At 40.6% G+C, this 21,990-nt stretch overlaps 1 protein-coding gene across 11 annotated transcripts in view; it reads left to right on the top strand.

The window, feature by feature from the left end:
• The window catches only part of Mbnl2 (muscleblind like splicing regulator 2), a 151,131-nt gene that overhangs the window by 110,315 nt on the left and 18,826 nt on the right, over nucleotides 1-21,990 (top strand). For 3 of the 11 annotated variants that reach the window (XM_048800727.1, XM_048800728.1, XM_048800729.1), the window contains exons 6-8: nucleotides 6,120-6,173; nucleotides 6,817-6,970; nucleotides 13,776-13,811. In XM_048800727.1, the coding sequence (XP_048656684.1) occupies nucleotides 6,120-6,173; nucleotides 6,817-6,970; nucleotides 13,776-13,811 (244 nt within the window). Of the gene's footprint in view, nucleotides 1-6,119; nucleotides 6,174-6,816; nucleotides 6,971-13,775; nucleotides 13,812-15,072; nucleotides 15,168-21,990 lie in introns of all 11 variants that reach the window. The other 8 variants (XM_048800732.1, XM_048800733.1, XM_015484138.2 and 5 more) reach the window with 7 other exon arrangements.

Raw genomic sequence — 21,990 nt, 5'->3', positions numbered from 1 at the left:
TGAAATTGTATATAGAACGGCAATTCATGGAACAGATGAAAACAGAAGTGTGCTAGATGGTGCTAAAACCCAGGGACCTGTCACCCAGGCTTGTCTCCTGGATGCGCCTCAATGTCCCTTAGAGACCAGCAGCAATATTATGATCCACACCTTGGGAGCCTGTTACAGCTCCAGAATCTCAAGGAGCCCAGCCCTTCCCTAGCAACCGGAGCACATCATGATGCTCTTGAGCCTACAGAATCTTGGGCCTCATCCTACATCTTTGGCATCAAGATCTGAATTTTAAAACCTTCTCAGTATTTTGTATGCACATTAACATTAGAGAAATACATGCCTAGAACACTGCTTCTCAAACTTGGCTACGTTTTGGAATTAATCCAGGACTTTTGAAAGGGTCTGACATTGACCCCTTCCTCCAAAGATTCTTATTTGCCTGATGTGAACTGGCAGTGGCCTATCTTTTAAAGCTCCCAGGTGATTCCAGTGCACATCCAAGTTTGAGAACCACCACACTGGGTGGCAGACATTTTTAATTAACTTGTTTTAAAAATGAGAGGTCTGGCTTATGAAAGTCTATTACTCTATGATAAGCACTGTGCATTCACTCATTCAAAACAGCTAATGGGACCTGACGAGCATCAGGCACTTTCTGGGTAGAATAAATAAAGGAGGCAAGTGTCTTTACCCTCAAGGTGCTTGGAATTGAGTAAATGAGGGTACCAATGTCATTTCTTCAATGACCTTGTAGAAATGCATGATGGGTGAGAGGGACATGAAGGCTTCTGTGGCCAGTCCTCTCTTGGGAACATTGGAGATGAAAGATATCATTTTAAAAAACATTATCTAGGTACAACTATAGCCTCATACACTGACAACTGGCCAAAACAGATGAGTAGCTGTCATACAAACAAGTCCATCACCATGCAACCTTTTTCTCAAAGGCTTTTAAAGGTGTGGGCCTGTGTTCAGAGGACACAGAGCCTGCCCTGATAACATCGCCATTGGTGTGGACTTTGTGGATATATAGGTCTTTCCCATCTGAGCTCATCTCCACACAGCTTGAGAAGTGAGTCCTTCATCTTTTTTTTTTCCCCAAGAGATCTTGTCCCTGTAGTCTTCTTTCCTTTTGTCCTTCGCTTTCTTATATCATTGAACATTACAATGATTTTTTTTTAAGTTCCTGTATACACGTGGATGTGTACACCCATACAAAAGGGTCAGTAAAAAATAGAGAAATGTTAGCTTTTTGAGTTCTAGCAGAAGAGAACTAGAAGGAAGGATGGGAAAATGTTGACGAAAAGGAAATTGCTTTAGAGGGCAAATGAGTCCTTTCCACTTTTGTCCAGGGTGGACTCCATCTTCCCACCCACTTAATGAAGGTCTCATATTATAAGAATTTGTTGTTGTTGTTGTTGTTTCCATTGTAGTCATTTTTTCAAGCCAACTCTCAACTTATCCTAATCGGCGTGTTGATTGTTGGGCACTAAGAACATGTTTTTCCATATAATTCATCTTATAAATATCAAACCAGAAACTCAGGATGTTAGCAGGACTGGTCAGGACTCTGGCAGCAAGAGACAAACACCCACCTGAAGTAATGTAAATGACGAAGTTGGACTTCACTGTCGTGTCACAGTGCCCTTCCAAGAGGGGAGAGGAAAAACGAGACTCAGGAAAGCCAGGTGCAGGGACTTTCCCGCCTAGTTTGTCAGTTCCGTTCTGTGGGTCCAGCTTCTCCCATGACACAGACCATGACTCTGAGCTTCTAGAAGGAGGGGCACATTCTTATATCTCTTGATAAGAGAGAAAACAGTATCTATGAGTAATGTTACAGAATCTATAAATAGAGCTATTGTTTCCCATCTCTAGGGAAAAATTAGTTACATGTCATTTGGTGGCTCTTCCTGTAGTTAGAGGGATAAGAGCTTCTACTGGCCTAGCCTGGGTCACAATAGCCATTTCTCACTACTGAGGTATCAGATGAGGTTCGGGAATATGAAAACACCACTCCCTGCAACTCAAGTACCTGTTACGACAAAAACATGGTACTAATAGTGACCCTAAGGATGAGCCCTGGTTCTAACTGTGGCCTGATTTTTTTCTTCCTGTTTTTTGGAAACATCAGTTTTGATGTCCACATCAACATTTATTTCAAATGATTGAAGGGACAGGGCACCTCTTACATACAGTAGGACATCCAGGCCAATGGGGCTAGGAGCAGAAACGTCATTTACACGCACAGGTCCACCCTCCCCCTGGTGGTCTGCAGCCACAGCTGCTCTCTCAGGCCCTGCCACACGTGTTCACAGAACACTCGTCACCACAGGCAAAGGTTGCCGCCCGGGATGCTGGCGGAGTCCGTTGCCATAGTTTCTCTGGTTTTTCCACCGTGCCCAAATTTGGAGTTCTGAGAAGTCACAGGATCCCAAGGCATCTTCAGAGGCAACCCAAAGGAATGTCGTTTCAGAACAAAAGCCAGCATCTTTCTGACAGTGACATAAAAATTACTTAATCTGTCATGTCTTTTTAGTTTAAGTGAGTCGCTCATTCGAAACCAGCAGAGGTGCAGCTGGATAAAGTCTTCGTACCCTCATAGCGAGATTCCTTAGTACCCTGAAGAAAAACTATAATTTAATTTCCTTGTTTAAAAGGACAAATGGGATGATGATTGCAGTTAGCAGATGTCCATGTCCCATTCACCTGGCCTCCTCATCTGAACCCAGGGCATTTCCATAGCACCGTTTTTGTTGTGATCTGTGGATTCCCCCCTTATTTTGATTAATGAGACCCTTTTCTTTTTTCTTTTTTTTAATTTAATTTTTAGTTGGACACAATACCCTTATTTTATTTATTTTTATATGGTGCTGAGGATCGAACCCAGGGCCTCACACGTGCTAGGCGAGCACTCTACTGCTGAGCTACAACCCCAGCCCTAATGAGACCCTTTTAAAAAGGAATTTAAAGCTTTTGACTCTGGAAGAGAGACATTTATTTCCTTTCAAGTCTTCTTCTTTTACAATACCTCTTAAAAACTAAGGATCACCTTCACCGGAATTTTTAAAATATGAGGATAAACTAGACAGAGCTTCTCGTGGGTAGTTTTAACACAAAGCATGCTTGATGCTCACGTACGCAGTCTTTGTTCACATACACCAAAATGGGGCGATGCGAGGAGAAAAGTAGTTTATAAAAGGAAACGGGTCAAGCTGCCATCGGCTAGATAAGTTTCAGTTGTGCAGGAAACATGCACAGGGACTTGAAATTCCATCCTGCTCCTCCACATCCTCTCAGCCCACATGGAAGTGGTAGCTCTGGTCATTTTTGCCAGGGTTTCCTGACCCCTTGGATTTGGTCTTTGCCTGTCACACCTGGCCCTTGGTTGCTCACCTTGACCTGCAGGAGGGTTGCTCATCAACCCATAAATAGAAAAACCTGGCTGCACATGGGCCACCTCCTCCTGACTCATCCAGCATAAGCTAGCTGGAGGGGTCCAGAGTAAGCAGAGGACCTAAGTGCTGGTGAGGCCAGCAAAAGTGGATGCCAAGTGCCAGGCACATGATAGGGGCTCAATTAAATAGAACCTTTTCTGCATGGGAACCTAAGCAGGCTCCCAGTGCACACTGTGCTCCTAGGTCTCTAAGGCTGGGTCTGAGCCTGAAGATCCTGCATTGCAGGTACACAAGCCAGCCGTCAGCAGCACCAACTAAAACAGAGGAGAGTTTAAAAACATCAAAATAAGCCACATTGTCCCATGACTACTCATCCACATCCACAAGGAGTTTTAAAACACACTTTCAATATAGCTTTGCATTGTGGGGCCTCTAAGATCTTAATTTTTGTACCCTCCTCTCTAAGATCTCAGAGTTAGCTTGCAAAGAAGACAGCTGCATCTAATAAAGAAAACATACACCATGCAGTGGAACAGAGACAAGTCACCCCTGTCCTGCTCACTGTAGCATTGTTTCCTTACATTCCTAAATTATTCTAATTATTATTAATTATTTCTATGGAAATCAGATTTCAATAAACAAAAAAAAGTGGGGGGAGGGGACACGTTAACCTTCCTAACTATCTAAAAAAGAAACATTAAATATGTTTTGTTCTTATTCTACTGGGGGACTTCATTCAGTGATGCTTTGTTAATTTTGTTCCTAAACCTAGCCTTTCGAGACTCTTGTCAGAAAAGATGCTCCCAACACTAGATTCATTCTGAAAATGCTAGACTGCAGGTGAAGGGGCAGCTGAGTCTGGACCACTGGAGGCGAAAATGGTTTTGAGTTTAACATCCAGTTCGTGTTCCCAAGGGCTCTATGAGAGTAGGCTATGCTGCTTTCTTTAATTAACAGACATTCGTTTAAACTCAAAAACCAAAGCAAAGTCTGCATTTTTTTTCACAGTGTAACACTGTGCAGGGTCCAAAGAGTTTAAACAACACCACTGGCATTGTAGGTATTATTTGATGTTGAATTTACATTTGAGGAAAAAATATCTACAAGTTTTGTCATTTTCCAGCTCATCCGGTTGCTTTGGTTAGTAACATTCACTGCTTGACTTTCACAACATTGCTTTCCTAGTTTTTGGTGGCCTCTATCAAAATCACCTTCCAAAACCTTGGCCATCCTGAATCTACCTTGACCTGCAGCCCTTCCCACCCTGTTTTGAATCCCCTGCCCCAGCTCTTTACCGATCCCCTGTCAGGACCATACTTTCTGTTCTGAATCATCAAATGATTTTCCCAAGGAAAATATCACTAGTTATTCCAGTTTTAAGGGTCTATCACTATATTATTTTATTTAAAATGCCATAGTTCTACCCTCCAGAACTTTAGGACATAAATATTTCATTATTAGACAAATCTTAGGGATTTACCTATTGTGCTAAACACAGAAAAGGGATATTTCATTTTTTTTAATTTGCATTGGAGCTATTCCTTTGAATTTATTTTCACAGAATTCCATCTTAGAATTTTTCCATTTTTTTGTTTAACAACAACTAACCAGGAATAGGAAAAATTTTTCATTGTGGTCTAAATCAGTCCATATTTGTTATTATTTTGGTTGTTTAAATGAAACTATCTCCCCAAAAGTATGGTTATAAGTTAAATATATTTTATTTCTAGTCTTTAAGCAGTTCTTTGCCATTTTTAGCTGTTTGCTATTTATTGTACTTGTTCTAGCCAGGAGTTCCACTTCTCATTAATTGGTTTGATCACTTATGGTACCTAAAAATACAAATAGAACTATCAAATAGAAATCATTTTAATACCCAAGGACACTAAATACCTTTTTAAAGGTATTCTCTTAAGTTTAATCCGGTAAGTTGTTTGAGATAAATTAATTATAATTTCAAATGTGATAGAAAACAGAATGGATGATAAGTTAGTTCCTAGAAACAGAAAAATGGAAAAAAAGTGAGAATTTTGGAAGCTCACGATTTAAATTCAAAATTTAAGTTTTTTAAGATGCTAGCAGAGTGAAGGAAAGAATTGAGACAATTATCCACGCGATTCAGACAAAAAATAAAGATCCAAACCCAAACAGTTTTGCCGAAATAATCTTGTGTTTGAATATTTTTTTGCCTGAATTTTTTTTGTCTCAGTTTGCCACTTCATTTTGTTAGACCAGATCTGAATTAAGACTGATTTTTATGAAAAATTTCAACTTGGATCGTACCTTCAGTGTTTTGTACCTGAAAACTAACTTATCAGAAGTTCTTGAGTCTTATGGCCCTTAAAGTTTTGCTTTTTTTTTTTTTTCTGAAGCAATATAAAAAATGCTTATGGTGTGTATGCAAGCTGCTGTTTTAATTAACTTTCCTGAATTTCAAACAACTATATTTTACTCTCTTATATGCTTTTAACTAAGGTATAGTAGATGCATTTTTGCTTCGATACTAATTTAAGGTGTAATATTCATTTCTTTAGAGAACATTTTTGTTGTTGTGCATGCCTAGTGTTTTGTACGTTGTATATTGCATTCAGAATATTTTTTTCCTTCTCACCTATCCACAATGCAATGCCGTTCCCATGATGCACCTCTGCTTGCTGTTTACCTGTATGTTAATTCGCTTGAATCCCATTGGCCCACTGCCATCATGTGCTCGCTGCCTGTTATTAAAAGACTCAGTCGACTGCCAAAGCAATGAAGCGACCTCTCGAAGCAACTGTAGACCTGGTACTTTGACCTTTCACCTTTCGCTTTGCATGTAGCTTTTCAGAGAACCATCTGAGATTTGTATTACTTGTAAGATATTGGTTGCAACCAATCATTATTATTAATTAATGGAAAAAAAATTCAATAAGGTGTTTAGCCATCTCATTTTCATATGTTAATCTGTGAAATAAATTAAACCTAACAAATTTTAATACCTTTTCCAAAAGAGTGAAGCAAATTTACATGACTTGGCTCAGAAAATGCTCATTATAATTCATATTAACCTTTAAATTCAAGAAATTGCCATTTAGTTAAAGAAAAGAATAGGTATTAATAACACCAATGCTTCTTTCTCCTCCTTAGAATAGTTTAACCATTTTAAAAGCCGAAGCCATTTTTTTTTTTTTCCGTTGTTGTTGCTTGATAGTTTTTCTTTCCCTTAGTTGAGATGCTACCGTTTTGGGTTTCAGAAATCACGCTTTTGCTCTCAATAACAAATTCTCACTCATTCGACATTGCCGCTGTTTAAATTAAGGTGCATGGCAGAGGCATCTCCTTAGCTGTCGTTTTTTTAAAAAAGAATGTTGCAATTGATGATCTCTGTGGACAAGCAAGGTGTGTTTGCTTTAAGTTAGACATCTCTTATCGAATTCTTGGTTTCTAGGCCTTTCCTCCTGGTGCTCTTCATCCTTTACCAAAGAGACAAGCACTTGAAAAAAGCAACGGTGCCAGCACGGTCTTTAATCCCAGCGTCTTGCACTACCAGCAGGCTCTGACCAGCGCGCAGCTGCAGCAACACACCGCGTTCATTCCAACAGGTACGCCCCTGACCGTCCCAGTCTGTGTCCTCGTGCCCTTCGGTCATGTGCTTCCTTCTCATTTCCTTAAGCTGTTTGGTGGCATCTAGTTTGCATTAAAGGTACGATACAGCCTGAAATGTCTCTCATGCAGGATATCTAGATGTCCTGATCTTGTTTTGATAGCTAAAGAGGGTTAGGATTCTAAAGCCAAATATTTGACAGGGCCAAGGGACAGATTGAACCCCATGAGAAACAGAGCAGTTAGGGCTTCTAGTTTTCCTTGCGTTTACACAAGCCCTGCAAAGTCATTCATGTAAATAAGACCCTTTATGTGTGACAACTGAAATTTGTCCATAACGCTGAATGATCTAAACATAGCAATTCCAGTAAGTACTAACCTTTTTTTTTCTATTTCTATTCAGAGCACTAAAAAAAAAAAAAAAAACAGGCTATTCAAATCAAAGCAACCCTCTACTCATATTTTTATATCCATTCTCTCTCTTTCTCCATCCTGCTCAACTTTCACCAAGTTCACAAATATATAAACTCTTACCTCAGTCTCTAAGCCAATGTCTGACTCTATGAGGTGCTAAAGGGCATGAACCTATTATTCCGCTAAGAGATCAACTCTAATGATCATAGAATCTCAGAGTTTAAAGAATTCTTAGTGATCTCATCTAGTTGACAGTTTTACAGATGGGAAAACTGAGGCCCTCCCTCAAGGAGAAGTGAATTTCCAAGATGACACAACTGAGAAAAGACACGGAACCCAGTTCCCTATGCCTAGCCCGACTTACATAACACCGCACCACCCAAACAGCCTCCATATATGGCTTCCACAGAATTCTTCTGAAAAATCAGATACAAGTAGACTTTTTTTTTTTAAAGTAGCATAAGGTTCAGATAAGGGAGGAAAAACAAAGTTATAATGCACATCAGCTCTCCCCAGTTTTTCCCCACTTCCCTGACCAGAGACAAAGCCAGACACACATATGCACCATGCACAAAGGAGCACAGTCACCATAACTTGACTGTGGTTTTCAGCACATAGTCTGTTAGAAGCAGGGGGTGGCATAAACCTTGGAGAGATGACCCTCCATTGAGATTTTCTTTTCAAAGTCAAAACTCCTCTAGTAGCTATTTCAAGGTAAATGTAGATGAATAGTAATTTCATTATTGATCCTAATCCACATGATTAGACTTTTCCAGTTTATATTCATTTCCTTAAATCCCACAGCATATTAGGAATTAAGATTAGAGGGAGTTAAATAAATATTTTTGTGATTTTCTTTGGAAAAAAAATCTATACTTTTAAATGAATTAGTAACCTGTAAACAATAGTATTTATTATAAAAAAAATATAAATTAGATAAGCAAAATGATTTTTTTTCTTTTAGGTTTAGTTTTCTTGTTTTAGTTCTGTACCTATCTTAAACTCAGAGACCTGTAGAAGAATCTATAATTCAGTACCTATTAGGGCTTCACTTTTGCCCTGTTACAACTGTAATTAGTGACCTCCCACACTCCTGGAGCATAGTGGTATTTGAACTTGTGGCCCACCTGAAACAGCAGAATTGCAGAGTGATTACTAGAAGGCCAGCTTACCCTGAGGCCCTCTACAGCGTGTCTCATAGACCTGTTGGCCACTAGATATTTTCAGAGAAAAAATTAAGGAATAACATACTGAGGGGGAAGGCAAAAGGACAAGTCTATTTTGGAAGAATGGATGACAAAGCCATTAATGTCTCTGGGGAGACCTGTGAAACCCTGGAGCCAAAGACAGGACACGCTCTCATGCATGTTAACCTTTCAGTCCAGTAACGACTGATTTGTTAGATCACTGAAAGAATTCTCACCTTAGAATATTTCACTTGGAAACCACTTAAATATTTCCAAAGCAAGAATCAATAACGTCCCTTACAAAATCACCTGATTTCTGTTTGTGAAAAGGTATTCTATTAGGGACCCATGCTAGGGGTTGGCAGCTGTGGCTGTGCACTTCTGCTCTCTGGTGGATTCTCTAGGAACTGCTCCAAGGTGCCTGAACCTTCTCACTGCGAGGTTTGGAAGCTAAAGGGTGGGTCTCAGCCCATTTAATCCTGGGAATGAGAAGTGTTTCCATCTGTTACATGATGTAAAGATCATAGTGGACAGACTGTGGATCTCATGTTCTGAAGTGGTGTTCTAAGAAACTTTCACATTTCTTTTAAATGATAAACAAGAAAATAATTATATCAGAAGGATTTTCTTTTAATTTTTATTATATAATCTTTCTCCCACTTAAATCCATAACAGAAGATTCTGTGTTTATGTTAGGTCGAGTTTTTACTTCAGGGTTTCTTTCTTACAAACCATATTTTCGACAGTATTTTTTAAGTGATAATAATAATAATCCTTTACTGTTAAGCTGGTTGTTTTAAAACCTCTACAAGTCAAGTAAGGTGCTCAAAAATAATTGTAACTTGGTAAGTTATTATTTTTAAATGGACAATTTTTTCCAAAAATGTTTTACATAAGCAACTATCATGAATAAGAAGCAAAAAACATTTTTTATTCTCCTAGAGGCTACCCTTTGTCAAAAGGTCATTCATAGCAAAGCTTTTGATAAACTACTAACAATCTGCCATTGACACAATATGAAATTGGAGTTTAGAAATTATGCCTCCAGGCTGTACACATATTAATATACAATATCACACAAAATATGAGATTCATCTCCAAAATTTTATTAAGATAATTATTGCCCTGGTTGATGTCCTGGCACATTTGTAGTGGGTGGGATTTTTTTCCTTTTTTTCCCCCCTTTTTTGATAGGGATTATTTTAACCAAGCAGTTATACATTTTTCTTTGCTATGTTAGGAAAGTGGCAAAACCACACAGAGTTACAAAAATAGCAGCATAATAATTCTTGGCATTTCTCTGACAGGTTTATTCTGAGTTACTGTAAGTGTTCTTATAGACATTATCTCATTATTCTTCAAGATGTTGCCGTTCTATTACTAGCGAGCATAGTTATTTGCATTTTGCAGATGGAAAAACTGAGGCTGTGTGTACACTGCAAGGCGACATATAAAATTAATGGATTTATCCAGATAGTTCTTGCTCACAGACACTAGAGCTGAAATATTTGTGCAACTGAAGCAGAAACGAGAAGAAGGCTTTGCTCATAAAATGAGTGCCCTAGTGAAAAGCCTCAATTGGACAGAACAAAGGCGACCCTCAGAATCCTTCTTTGATTTATTTCATTGCTTTGGAAGCACAAAATAAGTCACATGGAGAAAGTTTTAGCCTAAACATTTTCTAATGATGAGAAATCATAAGTGTTGCATAAGATAAGGTTATCACACGACTTAATGAGAGATTCAACAGTGTTCAGTAGAAACTACACCAGCATCAACACAACAAAATGTATTTGTCCAGACAGTGCAGCAAATGCTTCTTGAATGTGTGATGTGTTCTGGGTTCGAGAGCCGTAATGAGAAAGCAAAGGAGTTCAGAACTAGGTGAGACTCAAATGTAAAGCAGGAGGAGGAGGAGCTGGGAGATTGAGCACAGCTACTTGAGAGCGAAGCATCCCAGGTAAATGGGAAGAGCGTATTTGAAGACAAGGACATTGTCCATAAGAACCCACAGGGTCTGTGGGGATGGTAGAGAAGGCAGGACCAGAGTCTGGCATTGAGTAAGAGAGCCACCATATGTCCAAAGCCATGCATTTCCAATATTCACATCACTCAGGCCAAGGGAGAGAGAGAGGCTTATCAAATTAATTTGGTTGAACATGTCACCTCATTCAGGACCAAAGCCAGTGTGACCATAGGTCTGCTGTTGATTGCTGACAACCCAGATGACATTCACATGCATGACACAGGACAGCCCTTCAAGAAACCCTGTTCACACTGAATCTTAAGAGAGTGAGGGGAAATTTGTATAGGGATAACTTTGAATCCAGCCATGGTTGAATTTAAAATGAAATTATTTACACAATAGGTGCTTCAATAAGTTTTAGGAGCCATGCGTTCCTAGCACACCTCTTACTGATGGCTGAGAACCTTCATCTAGCACATTTGAGAATTGATCTATGTGTCCCATACGCTAGGCACACCCGCCTCTGCTCTCCCGAGTTACAGAAGAGATGGATGCTTAACAGGCACCCATGTCTATTCATCATCAAAATTCTTTTGAATGCTCTGAATGAGGAAGCAAAGAATTCAATGAGATTAAAATAGAAAGCTGATCTAGATGGCATAGAGAGATAAGTCAAAGAACAGTTGAGCAGTTTTCTGGAGACCTGGCATAGCTTGAGACCTGGAGGATAAAGAGAGTAAAGATGTTGCCAGACAGAGAGGACAGCCTGTGGGCAGCTCAAAAATAGGACAGATGTGTGATGTGTTCAGTTCAAAGCACTGAAAGGCTGCTGCTGTATCCCGGTGGAGGATGACCTGGGGAGGTGGTCAGAGCCTGGACCACACGCGGTCCTCATCCTGAAAGTGCTGGCAGCCATTGAACCCTTCCAGCAGGGGATGAGTAGGCCTGCCTGGGGAGATGTGTCTTCCAGAGGGGAGAGTGGACCTCCTGGGGAGCAACAAGGCCAGCCAGGACATGGTCTCACGGCTGGGATTAGAGGCAATGGTGACCAAGGCGTGAGAAGCAGCAGTAGGGATGGGCAGCAGGCCAGTGAGAGCAAGGTTTCAGAGCAGGATTGCGTTGGCCTGCTGGTGAGTTGGACCTGGCCATGTCGTAAGGGAAAGTGGCAACTTTCAACAGGGGCTGAACTGGTGGTGTCCTCGAGTTTTTCTTGAGAGACACAGACCGTGGGAAAGGGCAGAGTTTGAACATGTTAAATTGGAGATACTTGTGAGACGGAAGGCACTGGAACCAGGCAAGCAATGAGATAAAGGGACCTGGGCTCAGAGCAGAGATTCCACACTGTGTGGGAGCCGTGAGCTCGTCAGTTCTCCTTCATTCCATGTATTGAGTGACACACCAGGAAAACCTACAGAGCAGGGGAAGAGGACCCAGCACTGAGTCTGAGAAACCCCAGCATGTGGAGATGGCGAGTTCAGGGAAGGAAAAGATTGGAACAAGTGGACCAAAGGGAGTTGCCAGAAAGAAAAACAAAAAGTGTGTGTGTGATTAAAAAAAAAAAAAAAAACTTCTAAGACAGGACCGTGGTTCATCATGGAGTGGCCAAGTGCTAAATGCTGCTGAGACTCAGGACAGTAGGCGAAGTTTAGGAGTTGTCACTGCAGCAACATGGAGTTTGATGACCGACACCTGTGGTTGGAGTGGAGCGGAGACAGTGGAAACCAGATTGGAGAGGACTGAAGATAAATGGGAGCAAAAAAGTGAACATTGACATGTAGGTGACTTTCTAGAAGTTTGTGAAGTGTAGAGAGGAGAGCTAGAGGAAGAGGGGGTGCCATGGAAGGGACTGTGTGTGTGTGTGTGTGTGTGTGTGTGTGAGAGAGAGAGAGAGAGAGAGAGAGAGTGTGTGTGTTTCACACTGGATGCCCTGGCACGTGCATTTGTTGTTGGAGAAACCAGTAACAGCCCAATTAAATCGCCCCTTTTCCTGATGAGGTCATGTTAGCCTGATCAAAATGTGGACCAGTCAGGCAAGAAGTCCCCCATGGGTGTGTGACGTGCTCAGCAGAGGGAAGAAGGATGTGCAGATCCGATGGTCTTCAGCTAATATCTCAGAAGGCACTTCTGAAACCTTTAGTAGGTACACTTGTGTTCATTAAAAGCTACTTCTCTGACACCTACGCCCAATCTTCAGTTATCAAATCCATATCCTACCTTGATTTTCATTCCAAGGAACTGAACTTGTAGCAGATAGTTCCTCAGAGCTCTCTTTTACAGCCCTCCACAGCAAGCCACACTATCCCATCAGTGTTTTCTATCACATGCATCCATAAGACCCACAGGCAAGGCAACTATTCCTAATCCCTTCCTCCCATCTCCCCACCTAGACACCAACCTGAGACTTCCTAGCAGTCTTACCAAAGGCCTCCCTCAGGGATCACCTCATAGCACCATGACAAAAATCCCTAGCCTGGATCCTAAATCAGCCCCAATTCTGAACTCCTCTGTCCATACACTATATGGATGTCATTGCCAGGTGCCAATCTTTTCTCACAGTGGACCTCATAGCAGAAGGGAGATCGTATATACATGTAGACCATTCCATGAGGGAGCCTCAGTCTTCCTGTGTTACTGGCTTTTAAGCAGTAATCTAAAATCCTCTGCCTTGCAAGCCTTTAATTTAGAGGATAGGAAATCTTAATTACTATTCTTACTTTCATATCATTGTTGACACAAAACATGCTATAATCAAACAAACAAACTTCTAATGCAATCAGTGCAGTGTAATCTCGTGACTATCAAGCCTGGCCTGGATTCAGGAATAGAGTTCTATTTCTAACCTTGCCCTTGACTCACACAATGACCTTGGAGGGGTTACTGTGCCTCAGATTTTTTCATCTGTAAAATACCCACTTCCTAACTTGGAGGATGAACTTGATAATGTCTGTAAAATACTTGGAGCATTATCACATGTCATTCTTACTAGAATCCTGTCAACGTGTATGAATAGAAAGTGTGAAAAGTAGTCTGAGAGTAAGCTTGGAATATTATTGGCTTAAAAGAAGTCAGATATATTTGTGTCTGTGCTGACAATGTGAACGGCCCTAAAAAAACTGTGTTGACTAACCCTACTTATTTCTGGTTGTGCTTCGATCTCACTTTGAATGTTAACTCTAAACCGCTAACCTGTTTCTTTCCCTTTATCCACTTTTTCCACCCACCATTGCATGACATCAGGGTCAGTTTTGTGCATGACACCCGCTACCAGTATTGGTAGGTTTCAACCTTTTTTATTTGTCTTTTATATGATGTACAGTACCTTCACTTGCTTGAAATTTATGTCAGAGATGGTAGAAATGCTTAGGAAATAGTAAATCTGAAGGCTTATTTGGCTTTAGAGTTAATGTAGACGTTTTTTAAAGATGTATTATTTAAGAAAATAATGATTTAAATGTGACCTCTTGTGTTAGAACCAATCACTCCAAAGGCCTAAAACCACAAGTACGAGTGTGCTTTTTTAATGATTTGTGTTTTGTTTCTCTTTATAGTTTATCTGGTATAGCATAAGAAAAACAGAGAGGCAGGCTAATTTCATCAATGTTTTAAAGTTCATAGTGGTGTGCCTTTATCTCCTCTTTGCTGTGTGTTAGAGTTATCAGAGTTTCCCAGAAGAATTTATTTTTTAAAAAATTATTCATGGATGTATTTTGAAATCAAATATCTAAACTGCCTGCTTGATGATCTTTTGTGTTAATTGACTTGTGATGATATTCTGTACCTCCACATTCCCTTAGATGTTAAATTTTAAAAGTAGATAGCTCCCTTCACACCTTTGAATGCCTTGGTACGAAAGTCTGTCTTGAGGACAGGCGGATTATTTCCACTCACAGACCAGAAAAACAAACATCGGCAAAATTTGGCTCTTTCAGCGTAACTGTGAATGTATAACTAAGAATTTATATCAAGGCCATGACTTTGTCTCTGCCATTTATTGATCAAAATAGTATACAATCCACAATCCAGTTTACATGGGCAATGCCAAATGGAAAAAAAAAAATTAATTAACTCCAAAGAATACCCTTATCCAAAACTAAGTCTGAATATTGAGCCTTCGATGTTACAGGATTTGTGATGATTCTGTGTTTGACAATCGTACATTCTTACCTCATTGGGTATTACCTCTCGAATATTTAGAAACAGTCATTAAATCACTTCCACTCTATAGTATGAACTGGGAATGAATCTATTGTTAGAAATCAAATGTTTATAAATACATCAACCAAAGTAATCAGCTTTGGCCTTTCTGGGAATCACTGATTATGTTTTAAAACTTCCTTTAATTGTACTTGTAATAAGCTATTTTCCCTTTTTTATTTCTCTCCCATGCTTCCTTGCTTTGCATTGTGATTGCATGCCATCTGCTGGTTTAACCCATGATGGCTTGCTGCTCTGGTATTCACCATGCCAAAACCACTTCTATTACCATAATGCTACACCCTCCTGTTCATTGCTCCCATGGTTCCCCTCCTGAAAGTACCCATGATGCACAGCGCTACGTCCGCCACTGTCTCTGCAGCAACAACTCCTGCAACAAGTGTCCCCTTCGCAGCAACAGCCACAGCCAATCAGGTTTGCTCCTTTTAAAGCTTTCTTTCACAAATCCCGAACTCTAAATGAGTGCTGATATTTAAAAAAAAAATTCTCGGTGAGAATTTTTTTTTCATGTTTATCCATCAAATTTTATTTTTTAATTAGTTTATAGCAAGCATTGACGGACAGGTTGCACTTATTTAGAGTTAACATTTACTGCCAATAATGATGTAGCTATGTTTTGTGTTGCACTGTTTGTTTTCGTACCTAATATTGTGTAATTAACCTGACAGGCTTAAATTCCTTTTAGTACAGCATTCATTATCCAGTGGTTTGTGAATTGCCACACCAAAACGGTAGACGCACACCCATGGGTGCTTCAAAAATGGCTCTATTTTGATTCGATTTGTTCAGACCCTACCATCTGGGGTGGAGGAAAAAAAAAATTCTCCTCTTAGAAAAGTCTCCCTTTATCATGAATGTTAAATTTGAGGTCTGAATAATTCTTATCAACGTCTGACCTTGGTCACCGGTCTGGAAACTCACTCCTCCCCACTTGACAATCCATTTGGATCCTGGAGTAAGAGCCACACCCTGTTGGAAGAAGAGCACCTGCCACTGGTTCACAAAGGCTGGATATAACTGATTAGGAGAGTTTAACTCTGTTGGTTTGAGTGCATGTGCCAGCAGGACCACGGATGTGATATTTCCCAGGGAGACCCAGCCGACCACGTTCTGTGGTCCCCAGCTGGCTGTATCTCCGACCCTACCACACATGGGCTCCTGGTCACCAGGAGACAGTGTGACATGACCCGGCATAAACTCTCACCCTGCCTAGAAAAAAACTTTATTGCGCATGCCCTCCCTTCATTGAAGAACAATTTTGGTTTTTTTGTTTGGTTTTGTGTTTTGTTTTGTTTTGTTTTGTTTTTTTAAAATAAAATCAACTGTGCTATTAAGGATGGAAAAGGACATACGAGGAGTAGGCAGGAGGGGAGGGCCAGGCTAATAGGAGCAATGGTAAGTGGAGCCCTGAGAGCCACCGCCAGGGCACAAAGGGCCCATCCAGGCTGCGTCCTGCAGGCTGGAAGGGCTGACTCATGCCCGAGAGGATCTGGAATCCCAGTGCTCTGGGTTTCGTCCTAAAAAGAGAGGTGGGAGGTAGGAATGAAAGTCAAAGCCTGTGGCAGTCCCACGGTGCCCTCACATTGCAGTCAAGCAGGAGAGATGGGGGAGCAAGGGAGTCCTAGGGGGCGCACAGGGGCAGGTACAAACCTTGTGACAGTCCTTCAGCTTGCCACTTGCACCTCAGAATTCCAGCTGTCCCTTGAGGAAGGCCAGCTCCACTTCCAAACCAGTAGAACAAAGAGCAGCAAATCCGTTTCCTTAGTTGGGAAGATTTCTTTTTTAAAATTCAGGGGATGGGAGAAGTCGGGGAGACCCTGGCACCCATCCATTGTTAGGGTCAAGCAGGTCTTTTCATGGGCCCTTTTTAGGGAAGCTGGACACCTGCTTCTTTTAAAGCTACATCTTGCCTCCTTTTGGACCCAATTTGTATTACACAGTACCATCCTAAGGAAACAGGTTTGAAGTACAATACTGAAGTAGTGTTTGCTATCGGAAAATTTTGACTTTTATGGCAAGTTGACTATTTCTGACTCTTAAAGATCTTTTCTAGGAAAAGAGGCTAACATAAGGAAATACTCTGGAGTTTCAGGATAAATTATATATTATAAATATATGGCCATGTGTCGCATATATGATTTGTAGTCTGATGATATGTTTGCCTTGTTTTATGGAAAAAAAGACATAAAGAGATTGAGACATGTGTAGATTTGTATATGTGTAATGAGATGGGGTGGGAAGCCTGTGGACTATTAGAAGCTAAAATGTACTGTTTTAAAGCAAGGTGTGATTGGTAGAGGAACTAATAAGTTTACTTACAATTTAATCAAAGAATCATAATTAAAGGAATACTCACTAGCTTCAAGAATACTAGATTCTTGGTTTTGCAGTTTGTCAGATGTGATAGTTGCTATTCAATTTTATTTAAATGATTAAGTGAAATCCTTTACCAATTTTGTGTGTGTGCATGTGTGTGTGTGCAAACACACTAGGGATTAAACCCTGGGCCTTTCACATGCCAGGCAATTGCTCTACCTCTGAGCTACCTCCACAGCCCTTCTTTTTTAATTTTACTTTTGAGACAGGGTCTCGCTAAATTGCCCAGGGTGGCCTCAAACCTGTGATCCTCCTGCCTCAGCCTCCCAAGTAGCTGTGATTACAGGCGTGTGTCCCCCCATCTTTAGCAATTCTTGATGAGGCTCTGCTTACACATGAAAACCACAGAAAAATATATCATTGTAAACATAAATTCTCAGATATGATATTCTTTGTGTATTTTTCAACAAGTTTCAAAGAGCGAAACACCTACAAAAAGAGCTTAGACATTCTCTTAGCACCTAAGAATAGGAAACTGAGATTGTTAATGAGTGTGAAATATCAAGTTATCATCCTGTTAAGATTTTACTCTTTAAACTCAAAGCAAGCCAGGTCCATGTGATTACAGATGTCTTTTAAACATAATGAACCTCAGCTTTCTGGTGTGGGAAAGGAAGAGTAGAACCCTGTGGCCTCATAGATTCCTGACTCTGAGATCACACAGGTAAACAAAGCAGAACGGGAGGAGGAGCCAGGCACTGCAGAGTTCATGTGCCAACCATCACCTGCTCCTGTCCTTCCTGGAGCCATCTGTCTTTAACACGAAACGCAAGTCGATTCGGACATTTTTTCAGTTAATTTGACCGATTCAGACTGTCATTGAGTATTTCATATCTCTTAGGTACCTGTAACTAGATAGAGGCCATTCACAGGACAAAGAAGCTGGACTGACACTTCCCATGTCCAGTGATCTTTCCATGTCACCCCTTAGTGAGCCACAAGGAAGGGCCAATCCATAAGTCCCATCCTCAGGTCAGATCACCTTTTGTGGATGGTAAAACTGAAACAGAGGTCAATTACATTAACTCAAATGGCACAGAAAGGGTCTTGCCAGAGCCTAAGCAATCTGGCTCCAAGGTCTTGCTCTTAACCACCATGGTATATACTGTCTCGCTCAATGATAATAAATACATAACCCCAAATAAAATGTCAAGTGAGACTCGAAGCAACGATTTCCATTACTCTTCGGGAAAATGAAGTAGCCTTGCTCATTCAGCTCAAACTAAGAAGCAGCAAAACTGGGGAGATTAACTGAATTTAAGCAAGTCTTCCAGCTGGTTATGTAATAGTCAGGTCATGTTTAAAGACCGTAGAGTTGATCCCATTAATTCTATGTGATATTATAGTCAGTGAAAACTACCAATAATTTCTATAGAAGATAAAACGAATTAGTCATTAATCTTGGTGAAGCAGATTCATGGGTTTCTTTTGTCATAGACTCCACTCCTAGCCTCTTCCAGCTTCACACGCAGCTCGGCAATAAGCAAAATCTCAAAAGAAAATGATGATAACATGTAAATTAGTCAATTTCAGTCCACTAACAAGGGACCAGAATGTGCAAATTTGTAGATGCCTATATTGAAACAGATTTAAGAGTGTACATGAAAAGAGGTAGAGATAAACAGCTTAGTGTGTGGATTACCTAGCTTTATTCATATGATAGAAAATTTTATTTAATAAAATGAGAATGCAGATTAAAATTTCTGTAACCGGAATGATTATGCTCCAAAGTCTTGCTCTTAACTACCATGGTCTACTGTCTCTCTCCATGATTATAAATACATAACCCCAAATAAAATGCCTTTGTATTTTTTATTCAAGAATTATTCTCCCTTTTCAAAGCAGGGGTAGAAAATAATTTCCAAATGAATGTATTTCAAGTTTTAGCTTCCTCGTTTATATACAGAAGTTATACAGTTCCTCTAGTAACATCCTGAAAGGTCCAATTAAAATAGAGGCTGTACTCTGAGTCTTCCGGGAACCCCCTGCCTCATCTAAAAATGCTTTTTCTACCCTCTGAATTCTGTGACTTTGGATATCTCTAAAGCATTATCAAGAGATAAAAGGAAGGCAAGTGCTGTGAGGGACGGCAGAGTGTACCAGGAGAACCAGCGATCTGATGGTGCAGAGTGCAGCTTGCAGGAGTGGCTGGCTCTAGGTACCGTAGACTCCTTAATGCCAGGCTAAAGGGTTCGGCCCCCGTTTGGCTGCTGAAGGGTTTTCAAGCCATAATAGTGATGGAAATAGTATCTTAGAAGACAGAGCAGATGGATCTGAGGCAGGAGCATCTGCAGAGACCATTAAGTGATTTTAACAAGAACCTGAGCCAGGGCAGTGGTAGCTGGCAAGTGGCCCATTCTGTCTTGCCTTTGCCCATTTACACAGGGAGTGTTACTTTTAGCGCAAGAGGAATATAGAAAGATTTCAGACTGTGGCAGAACCTGTCCAAAGAAATGACAGGTGGCAGAAAGACAGATGCAGATGGACTGAAAGGTAGACTACGGGTAGTTGCTTCTTGGAACCTGAACTCAGCTGATCCCAGGACTTTGCGGGTGGCCTCTCTGGTCAGATGTCTCCCATATGCTCACCTCAACAGGTGGCTTCCCACTACCTATCTGGATGCTACCAAAGTTCAAAGTCTCCAGGCCTGTTCTTGAAAGAAAATCTCTTTAGATGTAGAGAGAGTCCACACTGGCCATGTCTCTATGACAGCTCTGTGGACAGTGAGGACAGTGTCCATCTAGGTCATACTGATTTGAGTCCATACTAGGAAGAAAAACAGATTGGAGATGAGAGATCTTTCTGGAGCACCCCCAAGCAGTGCCTTAAAAGCTGATGAACTCAGATGATGTGTCTGGGAATGTATTAACAGACACTTGATCACATCTCCAAAAAGAGATGCTTCGTCTTAATGATAACCCCAAGGCCTGCCGCATCTTCTGAACCCTCCTCCAAAGATCAACTCCACCAACAGAGAGTTGGCCTTAAAAACTGCTTAGAAAATTAGTTGGTAATATATCCTACATTCATAGCCATCTATTTATTGGAATATTTAAATATATTAGAAAATTCCATTTTCCAGGTTTGCTATAGATGATAATTTCAACAAATCTTGTTAGAAAAAAAAATAAAATAATTATGTGTAATCGGAATCCAATATTATGCTTCATCTGGCCTGCTGTTAGTGACTAAAGGGCAAAGAGAAAATCTCAAAAGCTTCCCATTCCACTTCGCCCTCACTGACGCATGTCAACACAAACCTTAAAGCTACTGTGTGCACATTCTTGGCTATGTGAGTTAACCTGTGTCAGCCAAGAAATGCAGAAAGGTAGGGTCATGTTTGACTTCATCTCTCTGGGATCTCAGAGTTTTATGAAATAGCTATTATTCAATGCCATCTGTTGGGACTATATTCAGACAAATGTAGGAGGCATTCAACATTCCCCGCTATTCACCACTTGACCCATTTTGGGGGCCTGTGATTGTTTCACAAGAAAAAAATCTTGGTTCTGCAAGGCCGCAGTGTGGGAGGAGTGGGCTCCTGTCAGCTCTTGTCTCCTGAAATACACAGCCAAGTGTCTGCCCTCTCCGTGCGGATGATCAGCCTGGGAAACACGTTTTCCTCACAGTTTGCTGGCTCCTGGGAGCGCAGTACAGAACGCAGCTGGGCCCCACATAGGCTGTTCTCCAAAACAGCAGATATAGCAACTGTCAGAACCTAGCCCTTGCAAAATAGCCCTCTGGGCTGAGGCATCTCGGTCAGCATTATACTGCCAACTTGGTTGAGACACCTTGAACTTTTTGCTTATATCCAGATTTTAGAGAAGGGGTTCAGTTTCAGGAATGGATCTGGTTGCTTCAAAGGAGGCAGACTGTCCCATCAAATATTTTATGGCAAAGACAGGATTGGGTGTGTGTGCACTTATGAATGTGTGTGTGCACATGCACACGTGTGCACAGAAGATAGGAGATTGAGACTGAAGACTATTATTTTAAAAACTATAAAAATTACATCATTGGGAGCTGAGGTTATGGCTTATGGCTCAGTGGTAGAGCACTTGCCCAACATGTATGAGGCACTGGGTTCGATCTTCAGCACCACATAATAATTAAATAAATAAACAGTAAATGTACATCAACAACTGAAAAATATTTTTTAAAAATTGCAGTGTTTGCACTCAGTTAATGCTACTACCTAACCTGCTTAGCAATTTGAGTCTAAATTCCATTGTGCAGCAGGAATAGGTTATTGGAACCCAGACTTGCTCCTATGGTCAAAAAAAAAGAGGGTTTTTTTTTTGTTTATTTGTTTTTTTTAAGGTGGGGTGCTCTGCCTGTCTTAGGTGAACACAGGTGTCTGAGACCAACATAGAAGTAGATGATTTTTTTTCTAAGAAGTTAGAAAATAAGGGGTCAATAGGCCTTTTATTTTTCTGTCTCAGAAGCAGCTGCCTTGCAGGTCTACCATGAGGTTCAATTAATAAATGTATTTGCAGATTCTCTAAGGAAAGACTAAGTTATGTAAGCTTTGCGAGCTAGTACATTTTCATTTTTCATGAATAATTTACACCTCATGGTGAGAAGCTAGGGTAGAATTCTTTTGTATATAGCACCTAAAAACATAATATCATTCCAATTTTGTGCAGCTGAAGAGAAAATGTCAAGAGTCCTTCTGTGGAACTTCCCTGCCTCATGGATCGTCCTATTTATTGTACCTCAAATCCCATCCTCTTTTGCATTTTGATGGAATTGGGGGGTGGGATTTTTTTGGATGGAAAGTCACATTCCCCGTAGTATGTTGGCTTTTGTTGATGGTAGTAAAACCATGCTCCATTTCTCTAATTTTAGTTTTCCTCCTTTG

Source organism: Marmota marmota, unplaced genomic scaffold, assembly GCF_001458135.2.
Source record: "Marmota marmota marmota unplaced genomic scaffold, marMar, whole genome shotgun sequence".
Classification (NCBI taxonomy): domain Eukaryota; kingdom Metazoa; phylum Chordata; class Mammalia; order Rodentia; family Sciuridae; genus Marmota; species Marmota marmota.
This window is presented reverse-complemented; position numbering and strand designations above follow the sequence as displayed.